Source organism: Petromyzon marinus, chromosome 29, assembly GCF_048934315.1.
Source record: "Petromyzon marinus isolate PM22_M1 ecotype Great Lakes invasive population chromosome 29, UKy_Petmar_22M1.pri1.0, whole genome shotgun sequence".
Taxonomy (NCBI): Eukaryota; Metazoa; Chordata; class Hyperoartia; order Petromyzontiformes; family Petromyzontidae; genus Petromyzon; species Petromyzon marinus.
Window position 1 is genome coordinate 2,428,052 of NC_133695.1, and position 19,500 is coordinate 2,447,551.

At 46.6% G+C, this 19,500-nt stretch overlaps 1 protein-coding gene across 2 annotated transcripts in view; it reads right to left on the reverse strand.

Moving 5' to 3' along the window:
- Positions 1-19,500, reverse strand: part of LOC116947350 (neuronal PAS domain-containing protein 3-like) — a 217,061-nt gene that overhangs the window by 24,320 nt on the left and 173,241 nt on the right. For both annotated transcript variants that reach the window (XM_032962983.2, XM_032962984.2), the window contains exon 5: positions 7,303-7,708. In XM_032962983.2, coding sequence (XP_032818874.1) covers positions 7,303-7,708 — 406 coding nt within the window. The remainder of the gene's footprint in view (positions 1-7,302; positions 7,709-19,500) is intronic.

The window sequence follows — 19,500 nt, forward strand, 5'->3', positions numbered from 1 at the left end:
ACCATTGCCAAGCAGCTTGGTGAGAAAGTGACAACAGTTGGTGCGATTATTCGCAAATGGAAGAAACACAAAAGAACTGTCAATCTCCCTCGGCCTGGGGCTCCATGCAAGATCTCACCTCGTGGAGTTGCAATGATCATGAGAACGGTGAGGAATCAGCCCAGAACTACACGGGAGGATCTTGTCAATGATCTCAAGGCAGCTGGGACCATAGTCACCAAGAAAACAATTGGTAACACTACGCCGTGAAGGACTGAAATCCTGCAGCGCCCGCAAGGTCCCCCTGCTCAAGAAAGCACATATACATGCCCGTCTGAAGTTTGCCAATGAACATCTGAATGATTCAGAGGACAACTGGGTGAAAGTGTTGTGGTCAGATGATACCAAAATGGAGCTCTTTGGCATCAACTCAACTCGCCGTGTTTGGAGGAGGAGGAAAGCTGCCTATGACTCCAAGAACACCATCCCCACCGTCAAACATGGAGGTGGAAACATTATGCTTTGGGGGTGTTTTTCTGCTAAGGGGACAGGACAACTTCACCGCATCAAAGGGACGATGGACGGGGCCATGTACCGTCAAATCTTGGGTGAGAACCTCCTTCCCTCAGCCAGGGCATTGAAAATGGGTCGTGGATGGGTATTCCAGCATGACAATGACCCAAAACACACGGCCAAGGCAACAAAAGAGTGGCTCAAGAAGAAGCACATTAAGGTCATGGAGTGGCCTAGCCAGTCTCCAGACCTTAATCCCATATAAATTCTGTGGAGGGAGCTGAAGGTTCGAGTTGCCAAACGTCAGCCTCGAAACCTTAATGACTTGGAGAAAATCTGCAAAGAGGAGTGGGACAAAATCCCTCCTGAGATGTGTGCAAACCTAATGGCCAACTACAAGAAACGTCTGACCTCTGTGATTGCCAACAAGGGTTTTGCCACCAAGTACTAAGTCATGTTTTGCAGAGGGGTCAAATAATTATTTCCCTCATTAAAATGCAAATCAATTTATAACATTTTTGACATGCGTTTCTCTGGATTTTGTTGTTGTTATTCTGTCTCTCACTGTTCAAATAAACCTACCATTAAAATTATAGACTGATCATTTCTTTGTCAGTGGGCAAACGTACAAAATCAGCAGGGGATCAAATACTTTTTTCCCTCACTGTACATAATTGCACTTCTTTGCTTCCAAGTCTACGCTCTCAGCCTTCATCAAGCTGCACACACCGGCGTGGTGGAGTGAGATCAAACAACTCCAACAACCCACATGGTGTGGAGGAGGCCCCTCAATCAGCAGTGGATTGACAAACGGCTGCTCATGTACATTGATTTCATCTTAAATCATAAACTAAAGACAAAAGGTAAAGAAATGCATATTCTGCAAAGAGAGAGAGAGAAAGATAAAACAAAAAAACAAATCACATTTGTACGGAAAATTATGTTGGCGTGATTGACAAATTTCTTTTGTAGTCCGTTTCAATCGTTGCATTGTTTGAGGGTGAATTTATGCAAGCATGTGTGAATGTTACCTTCCTCGTAATTTTCCGTAACGTCACTTATCCACAAGTCGGTTACACTGATATAAAATGTAGGGCTTTTATCTTCCGAACAATTACATAAGCAGATCTCCAATTGACATGCTTTGTAAACACGCAGATTAAATCATGCATGCTATGGGAATTCACTGGGTGAAGCATTACAATTTTACAACCGTCCTGAAAAGTTTTCTTTAAAAAGAGGGCAGACGCTGTATGCGGTGCGATAGCGACGAGATAAAAAAAAAACCCCATAGACAATTAAAGAACCCTTCCGTAGCAGATTAATATGCATAGAATTTCCAATAGCAGTTGGGGGGGGGGTGGACGGCTTAGGTTGATAATCTATTAATTAAACGTGTATAATGCTGATCTATATGCACGACCAACCTTTGAACGCCACCGCCTGTGTGGACGGTTACCCAGCCAATTAGAGTGGCCCACATTCCATTCTTTTGGAGCTCTCCGGCTTCTCGCCTTCGCGTTATTAAAGATGCTCATGACGGTGAAACTGAATATTTTCTGAGCACATTCTCCCAATTGTGGCCAAGGGCAGACCAGCACCCTTGCACGGCCGAGGCCAGCGGTGGGCAAATTTTTTGACTCGCGGGCCACAATGGGTTCTAAAATTTGACAGAGGGGTCGGGCCAGGAACAGATGGATGGAGTGTTTGTGTGAACTAATATAAATGACGTGTAAAAATCATTACATGAAAGGATTTGGCCTTTAAAAAGGTAGCAAAGCATTTATTTGCAAGGCAATTTAACAAATTGCACGAACATGAACAATACAAAAACATGTCGTAACTCCCGGTCAAAGTGCGCCATCTCATGGGGAAATGGGGGCACTACAGGAGAAAGGTGAAATTTAATTTAGTAATAATATTTGGACAAGTTCGGCGGGCCGGATTCAAAAGCCCAACGGGCCGTATACGGCCCGGGGGCCGTACTTTGCCCACGTCTGGCCTAGGCGGACGCAGCGCGTGTGAGCTGCCGCGATGTGCGCGTGCCCCGCATTCACGTCTGGCACACTCTGTAGATCGACTCGACCTTAAGTGAGTACCTGGCGCGGTGTGTTAAAAAAAATATATATCAGCAGTGGGGAAACAAAGGCGGCCGGGCGTGATGCTGGCCACCCACCCTCTCGCGCGCCATTGCCAGCTTTCATAGGTGCTCGCTGACAGCACTTGCACCGACAGTCCGTTCAAGTCTATACGGGGGATCTTTGCCTTTGTGTTGAGGGTTGCCACCTCCGAGGTTACAAGTAACCAGGGTCTAATCATGGGAAGGATAGCTCACAATACCAGAAGTTGGGAGCGTTCCATGTAAATGCATTGCCTTGAATGGTATCACAATTTTACTATGACATCTTCACTGCTAAAACACCACTCGGACATGTGGGAAGAGTTGCCGAATTGCCAGGACAGCAGCCAACCCAACAAAAAGAGCTCCCTCGTTGTTGCGCTCTGAAGAAGGGCCATTGCCCGGAACGTCACCTGTGAATATATTGTTCCTTTTAAGGCCACAGTTGTCGCGACGAATGTATGTGTTGTTGTTGCTGTTGTGTACTCGTGCACCACTGCCAACGCAGCAGCAGCAGCAGCAGCATCAGAAGCATCACCAAGCAACGTGTTTTCCTCAAATAGAAGACGATCCTGGGAAAACCAGGACAGTTGGTAACTCCAGTGCGTATGTGTGTGTGTGTGTGCGTGTTTCATGTGTGCGCGCAAAGGTATATGTGGGGTTTTTTTTGGTTTGTTTCCTCGGGATATTTTCCCAAGAGCCGTGAAAACTTTATCTGATGGCTGGGCCAAATGCAGCATTACCGAACGGAGTGCTTAAAATAGCCGGGAAACACACCGAGGAATAGGAGAGACAATTACGGAGAGTCAATAAAAAAAACTCGGGCCTCAAACAGGTTGTGCTGGCTCATGAGATAGAGCAAGGCCGTGCATCCCAATAGCCGATGAGCTCTGGAGAAGAAGGCAATATACCTTCCCTTGCAACTCCTCGTCAACGTCACGTGACTGAGACTGGAGGTGCCCTTGTTTAACAAGACATGCCTTGGCGCGATACGGCATTGGCAGAGTGGCGCAGTTGGACAAACAGCCAAATGTCAACAAATGTGTCAATAACCCTCACCCTGAAATAAAGAATATATACGTGATGAGACGTTTCAGCCAAAAGCCTTCCTTCCAAGTCGATTTATATCCCTCCTCTTTGTTTCTGTTGTGTAGAAAGGGCCACTCCCCCAAAAGATCACCTATTGTATTTTATTTGAAAAAATGTTACGGCAGTTACTGACAGATATTTGTACTTGGTTTTGTTAACATTTGATACAGAAAGTTGACACAGGCAGTGTTGAAAGGGGAGGGGGAAGAATGTATGCAAAACAAATCATTCATCGCGGGGTTTACAACCTAATTTGTTGTAAGAAGAAATAACGGGGTGAGAAATGTTCATTTATTCACCACAGTGAAATGTGTGTTGTGGCATACATTGTAGATTTCCTCGGGCAGGAGAAATATAATGGCAATTCAGCAATGCATGGACACACACGCAGACTCAAATACACACACACACAACTACATATTCTGGAAGAAGAAAAAAAAGCTGTAAATAAATAGCAAACGTCTATATTATTTGCCAAAAAAAATATTTTCCGAGGCCATGCAAAATATCCCTTGTGAAAAAAAATGTCTCGTGTTTCTCCATAAACCGTAATAGTTTTTCTTTAGTGGTTGTCCCAAATTTAAATATCTGTATCAGACACACTGTACATGCTGGACATATAATATTTTACTTTACCGGGGGTCTTAAATTTCGAATATATCGCTTCCATCATTTCGGTGGCAGTCTGCTCGGGCTAATAGCAAATGGATTTCACCATGTCAAATTGTGGTTATTAAACATACACCGGGAGAGCAAGCAGGGTAGCTCACTTAATCTCTCAGTGGTCAGCTAAGGTTTGCCTTTTGCTCCACATTCTCTCCCTCCGGCCCGCGACCGTTAAAACCTCCGCACAGCTTCCTTGCACATCCAACCGCTGTCCGTGGCTTTAGCGAATGTAACAATTTCAAGGTTGTTAAGAAATAATCCCGAACGTTGAACGGGCACAAAAAAAAAATCCGTCGTTCCTATCACAAATAATAATTGCTGTCCAAAAACATTACTCGCAAATTTCCCTCTCTGACAGTCTATCGGCCTCTGGGGACCGAAGGGTTTATCATGTTTTATGTTTATTTTCAATAACGGGACGCCAAGGATAAAATGCAGTGATGCATGGCTCGCAGATCTTACGGACGTGTCAACCTGCATTTTTTCACGAAGCGCGAAGAGCACTTTTTTTTCTTCCACCCGCCTTTTGGTTAATTCCCCGGCTCCCCGCCCCCGTAGGATGCAGAGCCACGACCGTGACGTCCTCAACATACAACCCCAACCGTTCACAGCGCCACCGCCGCCACCGGCAGTAAGTCGTCGGTCAGGCGGGTGGTGGCGGCGCCTCTCATGAAAAACCGAACCAAAATAACCGCAAACCAAAACAATCAGCTCCGACACTCGCAATAACGAACCAGTAGTGTAAACAGCGGCAAACATTGGTCACGCGAACCAATGCCGCCACCCCCACCACCCCTGCAACCCGCCCCACTTACGCCCGTGGCTTCCGTTGAATCACGGTGGCTAATCTGCAGGAATCGGCCACACCGGGTAAAATTGATAACATTTCACGTAACAAAGCTGCAGGGTTAAGCATTGCCAGCCGCTCTGCAGCAAAAAGGGACGCGAGGTTAATTGCCCCCTTGGAGAGACAAATGGCGCGTCGCACTAAAGGGAAGGCAACGATCGTGTCCAGGTGTGCGTGAGCTGAACGGGGGTTCCGCACACTGGCGGAGCACTTTCGCTGCCGTTCTGTAACAGGACCGTGGGGGTTGGACGCTGCCTGTACGCGATGAGGCGGTGTGATGCTTGCCGTGCGGCGCTTGCGGCGCTCATACAACCTAACTGCGAACAACATTTCCCGCAGTCGCTTGGTGCCGGCAGAGCGTACGTCGCTGACCGCCTTGCAGCGTGGCCGCACGGTTGGATATTGCAACGACGTAAGAATACAAAATACATTCCAAGTCATTCTCAATCCACAGGCGGATGAAGTTATTCCACCTGTTTTAGTCGTTTGTCATGCAGTTCTTGGGTTGTACTTATTTGCTGCTCAACAATGCGTGCGCGAAGACACAGGGTTGCCCAAGAGCTCCTGTATTATACAAGTGGGGGATATTTTGAGGGTGTCCCATTAATAAATACACAGCCCTTTTGTGCATCCACAGCTGGATGAAGACCTCCCCCACGCCATGCAGATCATGGCGGGGTTGCAGTTTGACCATACTTCACCACGCTGGTCAGTGCAGGTTGCTCAAGTGGGAAGAGGGCACAAACTGGTTCTCATGTCACTTGATACCGATGCTAGCCGTGGTCGGGAATGGAACTTGGGTTGGGGTTGAAGTGCGCTTAACTGTCCTGCCACCGCTCCAGCCAGGGATATTGTATAAGCAGAGGCTTAATAGTGTAGCTCTGTTCTGTGGTCACATAACCTTCAGTGTCGTGCGTGACCTTGCTTATAACCCAGACGTACAGATTTGCTATCTGTTTGACATTTATTTTATGGAGAGACACATTTCACCGGATCCATTAGAATAGGCAGGATAGGTCAAAAACTGGGTTGAGCTAACAAGTCGCATTGGGCCCCACACCCGGGAGAAAGTAGTAGCCGGTGAATTAATAATTAAAACGAAAGCACAAGCCAAATGATGCTAAATGTAAAGGGCATGGTGGATTGATGCATTCCTAATGATCTGGCTACTCAGACAGGCACACCGCAGACGCGAACCAATTTAATACAGTACAATGCAGTTTGTTTTTACGGAGCATCTAATTGCAACTGAATCTTAGGACGATGTACAAAACAATGGGGCGTGTGCATCAAAGGTAAAAAAAGGAGGCATATGCATATATTATTTTTTTGAAGCGAAAAAAAAGAGTCAGTAATAGGCACGGGAAGAAAGCAAAGTGTTGAACCTGAACTTGCACAGGGGCAGGGAGTCAACATCACCGATGGCAGGTGAAAGGGAACGCATACTAGAGGATTCTAAGCTGCCTTATAATAAAATTCTAAATTCCACCAATGGATAATGGCCTCCCCACACCATGTCGGTCGTGAGGGCTTTTTGTTCGTATCGTACTCCACCTTACCGGTCAGTGTGGGTTGGTGAAGAGGGGTGAGAGGGCAGGACCGGTTCGAATTTCGCTCACCACTGATCTGCCGCGAGTAAAGAGGAGTAACTAAACCAGTGTTGGGTAAATTAGTGAAGCCTCGCAAACAGCTGCCCAACCCGTGATTGAGAGGTGATGTTTGCTCTTCTCGATAACCGTGAACTGGGGGGGGTGGGGGGGGTGGGGGGGAGAGGTGGGGGGAGAGGTGGGGAGAGAGGTGGGGGGGAGAGGTGACGGGGTGAGAGGTGGGGGGGAGAGGTGGGGGCGAGATGTGGGGGGAGAGGTGGTCGGGGGAGAGGTGGGGGGGAGAGGTGGGGAGGGGAGAGGTGGGGGGGGAGAGGTGACGGGGGGAGAGGTGGGGGGGGGAGAGGTGGGGGGGGAGAGGTGGGGGGGGAGATGTGGGGGAAGAGGTGGTGGGGGGAGAGGTGGGGGGGGGAGAGGTGGGGGGGGGAGAGGTGGTGGGGGGGAGAGGTGGGAGGGGAGATAACCCACCATTGGCCACAACGTACCAAGCTTGCCTGTGTCGGGAGTTTCCGGCGGAGACGGCGGTGGAGAATCGACGAGGCTCGCGTCGTCGTCGCCGCCGTCGTCGTCGTCGTCATCGTCTTCCTCCTCCTCCTCCTCCGCCGAGTCGGCCTTGACCCTCTCCCTTGCCGAGCGGCGGTGGCGGCTCCCGGGGCGGCCCCTCGTCGCCCTCCTCCTCCTCCTCCGGCCTCCTCTCCTCCCTGCGGCGGCGGCCTTCGGGGCCGGGGCCTCCGAGTCGGAGAGCGCGAGGAGGGCCCCGTGCCGGCGGCGCCGCGCCGGGGCCGCGCCGCGGGACGCCGCCCCGGGGAGCCGCAGGCCGAGCTGCTCGGCGAGCTCGGCGTGGTCGGCGGGGTGGACATACTCGAACGCGCTGCTCCCCGTCAGTTCCACCTGCGATGAGGAGGAGAGCGAGCGACATTGATGAGGAGCGACGTCTGTGAGGAGTGTTAGTGGATTTGCAGGTCGAGTGTGGTGGCGTCAAGTGTGGGTGGTCCCACCACTTACAAGAAGTCTGGCCAACCTGTAAGGGTCGGCCAAGTTACTCCCTTGTTGGGTTGCTTCAGAGCTACCTCCAGGAGAGACCAATCTGCCAGCAGTGGCGTGTGCAATCAATTGCAGGGCTGCACCTTTATTTTGCAAATGCTCTTATATCTCATTGATGCTGTACAGAAACAGTGGGCATATTTACGTTGCAGAGAGAGACAGTCAGTCATAGGCTGGGCCTGAATTTGAACAGGGTCAGGGATTAGACAGCACGGACGGCTGGGGGATGGGAGTTTGGGAATGTAGCGACCTCTCACTGAGCGTAGGTGGACCGGTAGCTTTCACATATAGCCATGGCTGCTGATGCATCCAGCACAAACATTAAATGTGATTTAAAAAAAAAATATATAACCTGCCCTCTTCCAACCTACACACTCAGCTTCTCTTTCTTGGATGAGGTCGACAATGCTTTCCTGCCACGGTCTATTCTGAAATTTCAAGTTGCCCGTCCTATCCCGTTACGGAAATTTTCAGCACGTTCCGCAGGAATTTATATTCTAACGCCAGGAGCTCTTTTTCCCTCTTCTTGCAGATGCTTTGTTTAAGTAAAAAAAAATTGAAGGGCAAGAAATGTGACAAAAAAAAGCTGAATAAACTGGCAGGGGAGGTACATTTTGCACCGTCAGTGTTTTTTAAAGTTATACATTTACTTTTATTCATAGTCAGGTGAACACATTTTAGATGTAATGTTTCTTTTGCAAGAGACAGCGGAGGGATATAAGAATCTGACACAGCTTCCTAAATTGCGAAAATGTTTTCCCCCACTAAGCACAATGACAACATGTATGAATTGGAAATGTTTATAGGTGGCCGGGTGGTTTAAGGGTCAGGACACTGAGCTGGCACCACATAGAGCCTGGGTTTCAATCGAGGTAGTCAACTATGATTAAACCGGGTTCTCAAGTGCAGTGATGGTCTCCATTAACAATGACTCCATAACCCCCTCCCCCCCCCCCCCGTTATATTAACCTATTAAGTCGTGGCTTTCACTTTATTTGGATAAATTCCAACTGTTAATATATATAAGTGTTGCTGCCATGCAGCAAACATTTCTGTTTATGTATGTGTCAAAATCCACCCACCTGATGTGTAAATTAAAACGATAATTTGAAGGAAATTCAGAATAGATTCAGTGGAATCTCCAGTAAACCATCATCTAATACAGGGGGTTGCACTGCTCTGAGAACGTTCAAAGTGGACACCTGCTCCCCTGACAGGATGCTGTTCGCGCAATGGGAATCGGTCGTGGGATCAACGATTACCTCCACGAAACAATTGTCAAAGCCTCAAAATTTGTGAAACAAAAGTCTCATTCAGTGGCTGATAATGCTTTGCTAGCATTGTCATGAACAATTCCTCACAACTTGCCCTTCTTCAGGACAGAGAGACAAAAAGTAGCGCTTGGACGATTTTAACTAATAAAGTTGATTAATCGGCTCCAAATTTAAATCGACTACATAAAAAAATGGGGGCCATGCCAAAATCCTGCCTGCCGAAGGCAGGAAACTTCCTACATGCCATGTGACATGACTGATAATACCGATTACATCACCAAGCCCCGTCTTTCACCTCCCATCCAGCGGCACACGTACCGAAGGGTCAAGGTTCAAGGCAGCGTTTCGTGGGGAGCGGAACCCTCCGCCGACGAATAACCTTGCAGCAGGGTTCAAACTGCCAACGTCGACGACACTTCTCAACAAGGACAGCGTTTAGACCATTTTGTTAAGGGTCTCATCGTCCCAAATCCCAGGATATATTTGACTACGGAAGAGGGCAGTGGTCACTGTCTCTGTGGGTATTGTTAGTGTCGGGGTACCGTGGTGCTGAGATGTAAAATCCCTCGCCCAGTATGCATAAGGCCGTGGGTTCAATCCCGACCCTGACGCCTGTATATTTGGAATCTGTATGGTCTCTTCGTATGTTCTCCAGCGTGGCAATAGTTATATTATCGATAGCATTTGCAAATAACGGGCGACCGTGCGTCTGTAATTACACCAGTAACCGACAACTCTTCACTGGGAGGATATCCCTCAACTTCCAACGTGAGACAGTGCCCCATAGATTAAACTAAACCAAACTATTTGTATTTGACCAGGTAAGGCCCACGGAGCTATGTAGCTCTTTTTAGGAAGAGGCCTGGCTGTCACAAATGATAGCTCAACGTAGTGGCTTATCACGTGGGAATGCATAGCAGCCAAATACTCTGAATGCGTGATGTCGATTCTGAATGTGGAGGGAGAAACCAAAGGACCTGAAGAAAAATCCACGCGACCACGGGGCGAGAGACACGCAAATTCCAAATATACAGCAGGCGTCAAGTTCGGGACCGAACCCACGAACTCATGTATACCAGGCGAGGTAGTTAACATCTCACCATCGCGGCGCCCATTAAGTTGGAATTCATTTTAATCAAAAAGCATTGATTCAAAGACACGTTTTAATGCAAGTACCTTGAGCTTAAAAGTCCATATTTATTGATGAAAGGATGCTTCATTCTATCTTCAATACGGTATATATAAGCCAATCCAATTAATACAAAAATGCTATATATAAGCAAGACAAAGATAGCCAAACATATAGGCGTCAGGGTCAGGCTCGAACCCACGACCTCCTGCATACCAGGCGATGGAGTTAACATCTCATCTTAGCGGACAAGTAAAGCGGCCGTTTGCAAAGTGCAGCAATGGCGACTTAATTTGCATGAGAATGAAGAAGCTTGGTAAACATGCAGCGTGGGGCGTTGCGGTGGGGGGAGAGGCCGAGATGATGGAACCACGATAACCGTTGCCTGGCCGTTAAGCATACTCGGCCATTGAGTCAATAACGACGGTCCAATGTGCCTCATTAAAGCGAGGACAAGGTAAATGGAGATTTTGCATTTGTCTCGTGAAAGGAAAGCCGCGTGATTGTATAGGTCCACTGTGGAGGCAGCTCGCAATGTGCCTGCAATGGAAAATGGTCTGTTTCACTGTTTCAACAAGGCCTTCAACGCGGAAATGTGCCTGCCTGACGACCTAACTTATCGACGTGGCAGCCCAGCTGTCTACGACGCCACACACACACACAGAGCACCTGACTACCGCTTCCCTCTCGATTCGCTCTCCTCCCACTCGGCGTGTTATTTTACCCCAGAAACCGAGTACTTACGTTGAAGCCCATCCCCCCCCCCCCCCGGGTCAGCCTCCACTCAGTAGGAGGTCGCTCCATCTCTGATGCTGCCCCCTTGTCTGAAACAACAACAGTAGTCATCCACATTCTCTTGCTCCCTGCACTGTTCGAGTCCAAGCTTAAGACTGTCTTCTCCTTTGTTTACGACCAACTGCCTTCATCTCTAAAGCGATACGTCGCAAACGTATATGTGTGAGTTTGTTCAGCCCTTGGACAATCTACTGCTGGATCAAGACCTTCCTGCACATGCTGCTGTGTCTATCACGGAGGCTGTTTGACCATACTTCACTAATGCTGGTCAGTGCGAGTTGGTGAAGAAGAGTGTTCCATGACAGGCTCAGATGTCACTTGCCACTCATGTTAGGCCTGGCTGGGGATGTAACTCATTGCACAATGTGCTAACCGTTATGCCACAGCTCCACTAGAAGTTGTTCTCTCTCCCAATGATGCACGTCTCAATATTTTTCACAGCATCTTGTGACGCGGTTTCAATTAGATGCTCTATTGAATTATGTATGCAGCTATTGCAGGTAATTTCACACAGTGGCAAAGTCTAATCCCAGATTCTGTGGTGTAAAGTTCAGAACCCCTTTCTGCTAATATTGTCCTACCTAAAAGACATGCAAGAATTGCAGGCGCAATCACGTGATGATATGGAAATGAGCACTGGCAATGCGGCCATAAAGGAAAGTACATTTACAACGTTTTAAAGCGAAACACCTTCGACAAGAGTACCGTACATAAATATAAATGGACGTAAACATTCCGCAATTGAGTGTGATTGACTGCCACACGTGTAAACAAAAATAAAAACAAGATACATCGAGACGGATGCGCATCAAGGCCGAAAAAAAAAACCAAACCTCTTCTTAAAATGAGAGCGGAACGTTGCGGCCGTCGACCTCACAGAACACAACCCCTCTTTGAGAAGTCGTCCCGGGTATCAAAACGCAATCTAAATAGTAAAAAAAATGGCAGTCAGCGAGAGAGAGAGAGAGAGCGAGCGAGAGAGAGATGCCACTGGGAAGTGGTGATAAATTTGACACGCCTGGGATTAAGAGCAAGATTAAAATAGGATGCGCAGCGAGCCCTTGAGCTAGGTGGGTGAAGCAGTTGCAATCAAGGGAAGCCATCAAATTCATTCCAGCAAGGTAAAATAAAACCAATTTTTCAGGCCGCAGGACGGGAGCCGTGCATTTTGGCTGGGTACAGCAACGCAATAGAAGGGATTTCACGGCAAAGATGCTTTATACAGCATTTGCTTTGTTCAATAATGAAAAGATGAAAGTTTATGGAGGCAAGAGCACGAAAGCCAATGGGAGAGAGAAATGGGGGGGGGAGGGGGGGTAGAAAAAAAATCATTGCTAAATTTTGCACGGCCCGCGTATTAATGGCTTACATGTTTCACACTCTGCGCGGTACTTTCAAAGGCGAAGTGAACTAGTTTGAAATAAGGGCAGTATTTTCATAAAAAATGTGCCAGAATCTAATAGATTTCGGTGCGGGCAGGGGGTATAAGGGAGGCTCTCTATGGAGGAACATTCCTTCGCCGTGACGAAGTGCCGCACTAACGGGAGGCTGCGGCAATAACGGCGCTGTATTTCACTTGTTTCACTCCCGTCTCCGCACCCCTTGGCATGGATCGGGCCCTAACGGATTAAGAGTTGAACGCTGGGAGGCGCAGGACATTATTAATCCGACGGCTGGCGGCTCAAGGTCTGCGCTGCTTGGAGAGCCAATAAATAAATAAATAACGATGCATATATTTTTTTCTCTCTCTCTCTTCGCCCCGCCCCCCCCGCAAAGAATGAAGACGGCCGGCGAGAGACAGAAACGAAATCCTGCGCACACGAGATCTACTCCCCTGTCGTCCTCAATTTTTTTCATCCGACTTAATTGCGGGTACGGTCGGGTGAAAAAAAAAACCAAAACATTATTTGGGCATGAAAATACTTTCACGAAAGCTGCGTTATTGCAAATGTAAAAAAAGCCCTTCCCGTATTCCACGATTTGGCACGACAAAGCGATAAAGTGGTGGAATACAAACGGGTTACGTCAGCTTTCGCATAAAATCGTATGGTGCCTCGGACGCTCGATCGATGAACGTATTCATTTTGATCGATTATGAAGTTCACGATAAATCCATCGAATGGCGTGTGCGTGGACTGATGTTTGTGGCTTTGTCTTTGTTGCGTGCAATGTGAAGGTGCGGCAGTGGGGCGATTAGCGTGCTGCGCTAAGAACCCGGTTACCCGAGTGCGATTGCCGCTAGGTTGACTCAGTCCCAAATTTGTACCTGACGCGGTGCGTAAACATCACCACTGGGGAGACAAAGGGGGCCGGCCGTGGTGCTGGCCACCCACTCCCTCGTGTGCCTTGGAGGCCTTCATAGGTGCTCGCTAACAGCACTTGCCCCAACAGTCTGTTTTACAGGGGGGGATCTTCGTCTACATTCTGTTCGCTCCACCCCTGCAGCAGCCACAGGAGGCATTGCAAATCCCTAACAATGTCAAGCATCGATTGTTCAATCGAATGGCAACGCTGAATCTCGCCAATTCAAGGAATCATCAGAGTCGACGGGAGTGGATTGTAATGTGTACACGATACCTACCTCACCATTAGCATACACTCTGTAGTTGTCCAGATACAGTACATTACTCGTAAGAGATAATAACATTCAAGACATCGGATCTTGCATCCGCGAGATGGAAATGTTTAGCAATATGTTTTACAGATTAGTATTGTTGTGATTGATTGTGACTTGATATGATAATCCAATAAACCCAGTCCTATTAATTGCCCTCTTAAAACGTGAAATTAAACATTGTTCTGTCTCAGTCAATAGTAATTATGTAGCCGTACACGGAATGCACGTGTCACTGTAAAGATACCAACAGTGGCAAAGCAGCTCTGCTCGGATTGAGTAGGCTTAGAACTGTGATTTAGACTTCATTTGTGATCAAATAAGAGACACTTTTTTTATTTAGTCGGGTGCACGTCTGTCATTCGGAGCCGTAGAGGCGAACGTTGGTGGATCGCACACGCGCTGTGAAACTCCCTTCCCGTGGGCATTGAGACACCATACCATTGCTTGCCAGGAGAAGGCGGTACAGAAACAATGTGGACTCCACCTGTCCCTTCTGAGTGTTCGCCTTGTGGTGGTTCCTCCTCGCGCATGTGAGTCGTTCAGTCATACTCACCAGCGGATTTTTGACTAGCAATCTAACTGAAACGGTCACCTCCGATTAGCGCGGTTGGTTACGTACGGTGCAAAAGAAATTCAACGCATTCTCTCTCTCTCTTCGAGAGCGAATGAATACCGTGCGGTGCGTTACAACTTTAAATCATTTTTATAATAAGAAAGACAGACATCTTTACTTTATATTATTATGAATACTACAATGCATGAGCACTAACTGGAGGATTGGTGGCACGGTGATTAGTGTATTACACAATAGACCTGGCGGGCTGGATTCAATTCCTTGCCATGGCAAACGGCAGCGGAGAGTGATACCTGAATGATCCTGTAACCCATGTCAGTTAGAGTCTTGTACAGATTTGTAAACATTACATACCTGTCAACCCATTATCAGTGCCTAACTGATGACAGACAAATGCACACCTTATTGGTCACTCCGTGCCCTTATAAATCTCAACGTTCATCCTATAAAGTTCCATCACAAGGAAGAAACACACACAAATATAATTAAAATGTTGCCTGTATTGAAATGGCTGTACGCATTATGCATGTGAAAACTCAATTTCCCTGTACATTACCACAATTCATATAGTTGTCACCACGGTGCGAGATGCCCTTTCTGGGGGTGCGAGACATGGCCAGATTTATTTAGAAGGTAAATCATCGAAAACACAAATTTAGCACGGGCACATACGTACGACTGCTTTGTCTCATCAAACCTATGTCTTTATTAATATTATAAACAATTTTATGATTGAGAACCCAAGGGTTGCAGACTGCAGTAAAAGGTTAAGAGCCACTGCCCGAGGGGGTCATCCCATATTTCACTGCGTAATTTTTTAAAGAAACACAATCACCCTGACATAATTTACAAAGTTATGCTGGCTCCCTCTACTTATTGATATGTCCTCATAAAATGTACTTCAGCTCAGTTCAGTCTTTCCTTCTGCCACCTTGAGAGCTCATTGAACAGACGACACGGCACTTTTTGCAAGTGGAGGTCAGCGGTAAACAACGGCTCTCATAACAGCGGCCACTGAAACGCCGTTCGTAACGATGACCCGTTCAAACAAAGCGCCATACTTTAGGATGATGAATAAGCCGTAATTACTTTGCAATTATTTAAACTTAAATATTCCTCGCGGTAATGAATGCTAGTCAATCCGAGCCCATTACTAAAACTAAGCTGCCATGAGCATCATTCTAGCTTCATTAAGTGCGGCTGCTGCTCACTCCAAGGAGAATTCCCTTGCACAATGTACTCATTTGTCCCCTTGAGCATTTTGGCCATCGGAGGCATCGCGTTCTATTCGTTTTCATGGGACATCTTTTTTTGATTGTTTAGCAAGAGGTGAATTTCCAAAAATGTAATGTCACATCCCCAGAGGGCATAGCAAAAAAGAAGATGTAAGTTTTTCTCAGTCTTAAAATGTTACAAAGATAGGAAAGCTTAAGGTTTTAGGTGGTGAAGTAATTTTTGGAAAAATATGTATATTTTAGGATTTTAAAAAAACATTAAAACAAGGAATTGATCAATAAAGCAGCTTCATGTTAATGATGTTTGACAAAAAATGTTATATTTTTTACGACTAAAATAATAATAATTCACAGCTCAATATCAAATGACCACCGGATGATGACCTCCTGATGCATTTTAGTTTTGGGGATTTTATGACCATACTTCACTATGCTAGTGAGCATGGGTTGGTGAAGGAGGCATAGTTGGGTGGAGGTGGGGGAGGGCAGAAAGGAAAGGGTTCGGTTATCACTTCACACCCGACGTTAGCCGTGACTGAGAAGCAACCTTAGGCCACTGGGTGCATGCACGTAGCCAACCATGCTAATCGGAGGTTCAGGGGAAGGATAACAAACTAAACAACAAAAGCAGTTCTCATTAAATTAGTTTTCAATCTAGATTATTTAAAAGTGCATAGCTCCAGTGGCTTCCTAACAGTTGAAGAAGCGTTCCGGACGGCCGTAGAAGCGCATCTATAAGCGCGCGATGAAGTGACCACCGTCTTTGTTCAATGGCTGAGCCAAAAGCCGCTGCTGCGAGGATGGTTTATGCTCCATAGCGAGATCAGCAAGGCATAGCACAGTGCGCTAACCACTGCATCACCACTCCGACCACAGTGGCCGTACTTAACGTATAATAAGATGGATTTGTGAGATGTTTTATACAGCACATGAAGGGCGACAGCGCATGAAGAGTGACTGCGTGATTTTTTGTTGAACCAGGGGAGGAACTTAAGAGGCCAGGATGCGTCTCTTTCGCAAGATTCAGCAGGGTCCTCAATATAACAAAAGGGAAACACAAATAAAGATCAGAACCAAAAGGATTATTTCGTGCATCCAGCTTGACAGCATATTTTGGTTGATATGTTTTTAGCTAAATGCAACTCAATTTAATTTTACATTTTACTGATATGTGTTGTTTCTTTCGCATTATCTGATTTTAGTAGTTGCTCTTGTACAGAGCCTAATGATACTCATAGTATTAGTACACATGGTCTAGTGATACTTATAGTATTAGCACACATGGTCTAGCGATATTTATAATATTAGAACACATGGCCGATGCAGCATGGGGGAGGCCTTCATCCATTTATTTAATGAACTTAAAAATTATGAGACTTTGGGTAGCATCAAAGAGCTGACCAAATCCAAGCATCATTGCTCCCATATTTTTAAGGCAATAAAACAGAATGAATAAAACAATATATTTAAAATTCTTCACAGAGTGTAAATGATAGATGCATGTTTTGTTTGATAATTTTAACAAAAAAAAGTTCCCAGCTCGCATAGGGGGCATTAATTTTATTGTTGTTGCAGCCGCATCACAACGTCTTGTCACGCGTTTGTATTTTCCCGTTTGATATATAACATTTGTATATCAGTGGAAGGAATGTAATAGCTCGGAGCAAAAATACGTCCATGCAATTTCACAATTTCATGGCAGTATGCAAAGGGAGCTGATTATCGCACGACATTTTCACATCACGATATATATATATTTTTTGTCAAGAATACAAATTTGATGCGATTTAACATTACTTCTTACACTATTATTAATAGTAATTAAATTTTGATGGCGCCAGCACAATGCTGCTGACACCCAGTGGCTGACATCAACTTGTCATTTTCCCATTACCATAGCGAATGATAATACCGAATGACATCTGTAATAAAAAAAAAACCCGCTGATCAATTATGTGAAAGAAAAAAATTATATTAAGCTTTCGGCGTGTAAAATTTACGAAAATGAATACAGTTACGAAATAAGCATATTGTTAATAGGCATAAAATTAGCTGAGATTGGCGGCTTCCGTACGGTCGGTGTTATCGTATCAGGTGGAGCTCATCAAGAATTAATTTGTTGCGAGTTAGGTAAGGGAGAGGTTATGCCAAAGACATATCCTGGGGCGTGACTGGGGAAATAAAAAAATGGGTACAGGTCTCGTGGCGATTGAATGGGGCGGTCGGAATTCGAAACCACGCCATTTGGCTAATCTTCCCGGGACAGGTTTCTTCATACACGAGGGGCAATTTGAAAGCGCTGAGAAAAGTGCCTTACTGACCCGCGTGTACCTTGGCACCGCTGCGTCCCGATCTATAACAATCCCTTACTCCCACAGCCTTTCCCTAGCCCATCCCCCCGCGGGCTGCCTTCGTGATAGCCGTGTCGGATGCGTTAGCCTGCGCGGATCACGATTCCTCTGCCGCCTTGAACGGTTTCGTGTGCTCACATGTAATTGTTTTTTTGTTGTTGTATTCTATTACAGGGGGGGGGGGGGGCTCGCCAAAAACGCACTCCAAAAACTAAACAGTGGTTAGAATACGAAGTAAAATTTTTAAAAAGCAAGTATTAAGGGATGCAAGTGACTAAAACCTGAATGTGCACAGTTCGTTAAATAGATTTAAGAAAGTCACGATTGGCATTTTCTTTTGAAAATAACAAGCAAACCCCCCCCCCCGACCACCACCCATTGATTGGATGTTGTATTGCGACCGTGCCTAATTGTGACAGTTAGAACCACAGAACCTTTTTTTGTGAATGAACAAAGCCTACCACTACACACACACTGTCAACGTGTGAAAAGAGTCAGCGCAATCACATTTTTTCATGCATAACACAGATTTACGGAATGGGCCTGGTTAGAATGTTTTTTTTGCTGTTTGCCAACTTGTCAGCGGGTCTCTGAGCTCAGCGGGATTTTACGAGGCTGTCCGTCCACTCGAATCAGTCTCCGGGAAAGCATTTCTGAGCTCCGTTGGCTTGTGGCCCAAGGGTTAACGGACTCAATGGACCACCGTGTGAGACCTCGCGCTTACGTGCTTCTGCTGCCTAGCCGATTCACTCAAATTGGCCAAACAGGGAGTGTGTTGAAAATCAGAGGAGATATTTCACACCCTACCCCTCCGCCGCCCCGCGCGACCCACCTCGTCCATCCCCCCCCCTCTTCCACCGGCTAAGACACGCGCACACGCGCGCGTGAGACGGGCTAGCATTTTTAACACCCGCAGGAAAACGTGTCAATCACTGGCTTTATGTCAGCACTCCCAATCTCTACCAAGAATAAATTCATCTCGACAGCATGAACGGCATACGACTTTGCTTAATTTGGCATTTCCCCCCGCCCGCAACCCCCCCCCCCCCACCAACGCCCCCAACGCCCCCACCCCGATGATCATGCAAAAACATCCTTGACTTTACCGTAGTCACAATAACCCTGAACATGAAAACTTCATGGGCAGCTTGTAATTGTCAGCGGAAGTGGGGGGGGGGCGTGAAAATAATTGGAGAAAATTAACACGAAAAATATTGCGTGGTCAATTCTCTTGTTCGTGCATGTCTCCCGCCCCGCTCCACCGTTTAATTCGTCTATTAAATAGTGCATAGCTCCAGTACTCAAAATGTGTAAAGGAACCTGGCATTCCAATAATTATAATCAGAGCATGAACGACAAACACAAGCGAAATTGCCACGTATTAAATAGTTACACTACGGTTTTACATTCCTCCCCTGCCACAGACCTATATGGAAGCAGGAAAAGAGCATCACGTTTCCGAGGCTGGAACAAGTAGCTGGTCACAGAGATTTTAAAACATACTGGAGACACTCGCCACAAACGGGCACACGATACAAAGCAGTAAGGGACGTAGGCTTACGACTAATTTTTTGCACGGCTTTTGGGCCTTATTCCCTCATACGGCGGTGATGTAACTTGCTGACCTGCCCCTGACTGGAAATCTGCAATAACAAACAAAAAAA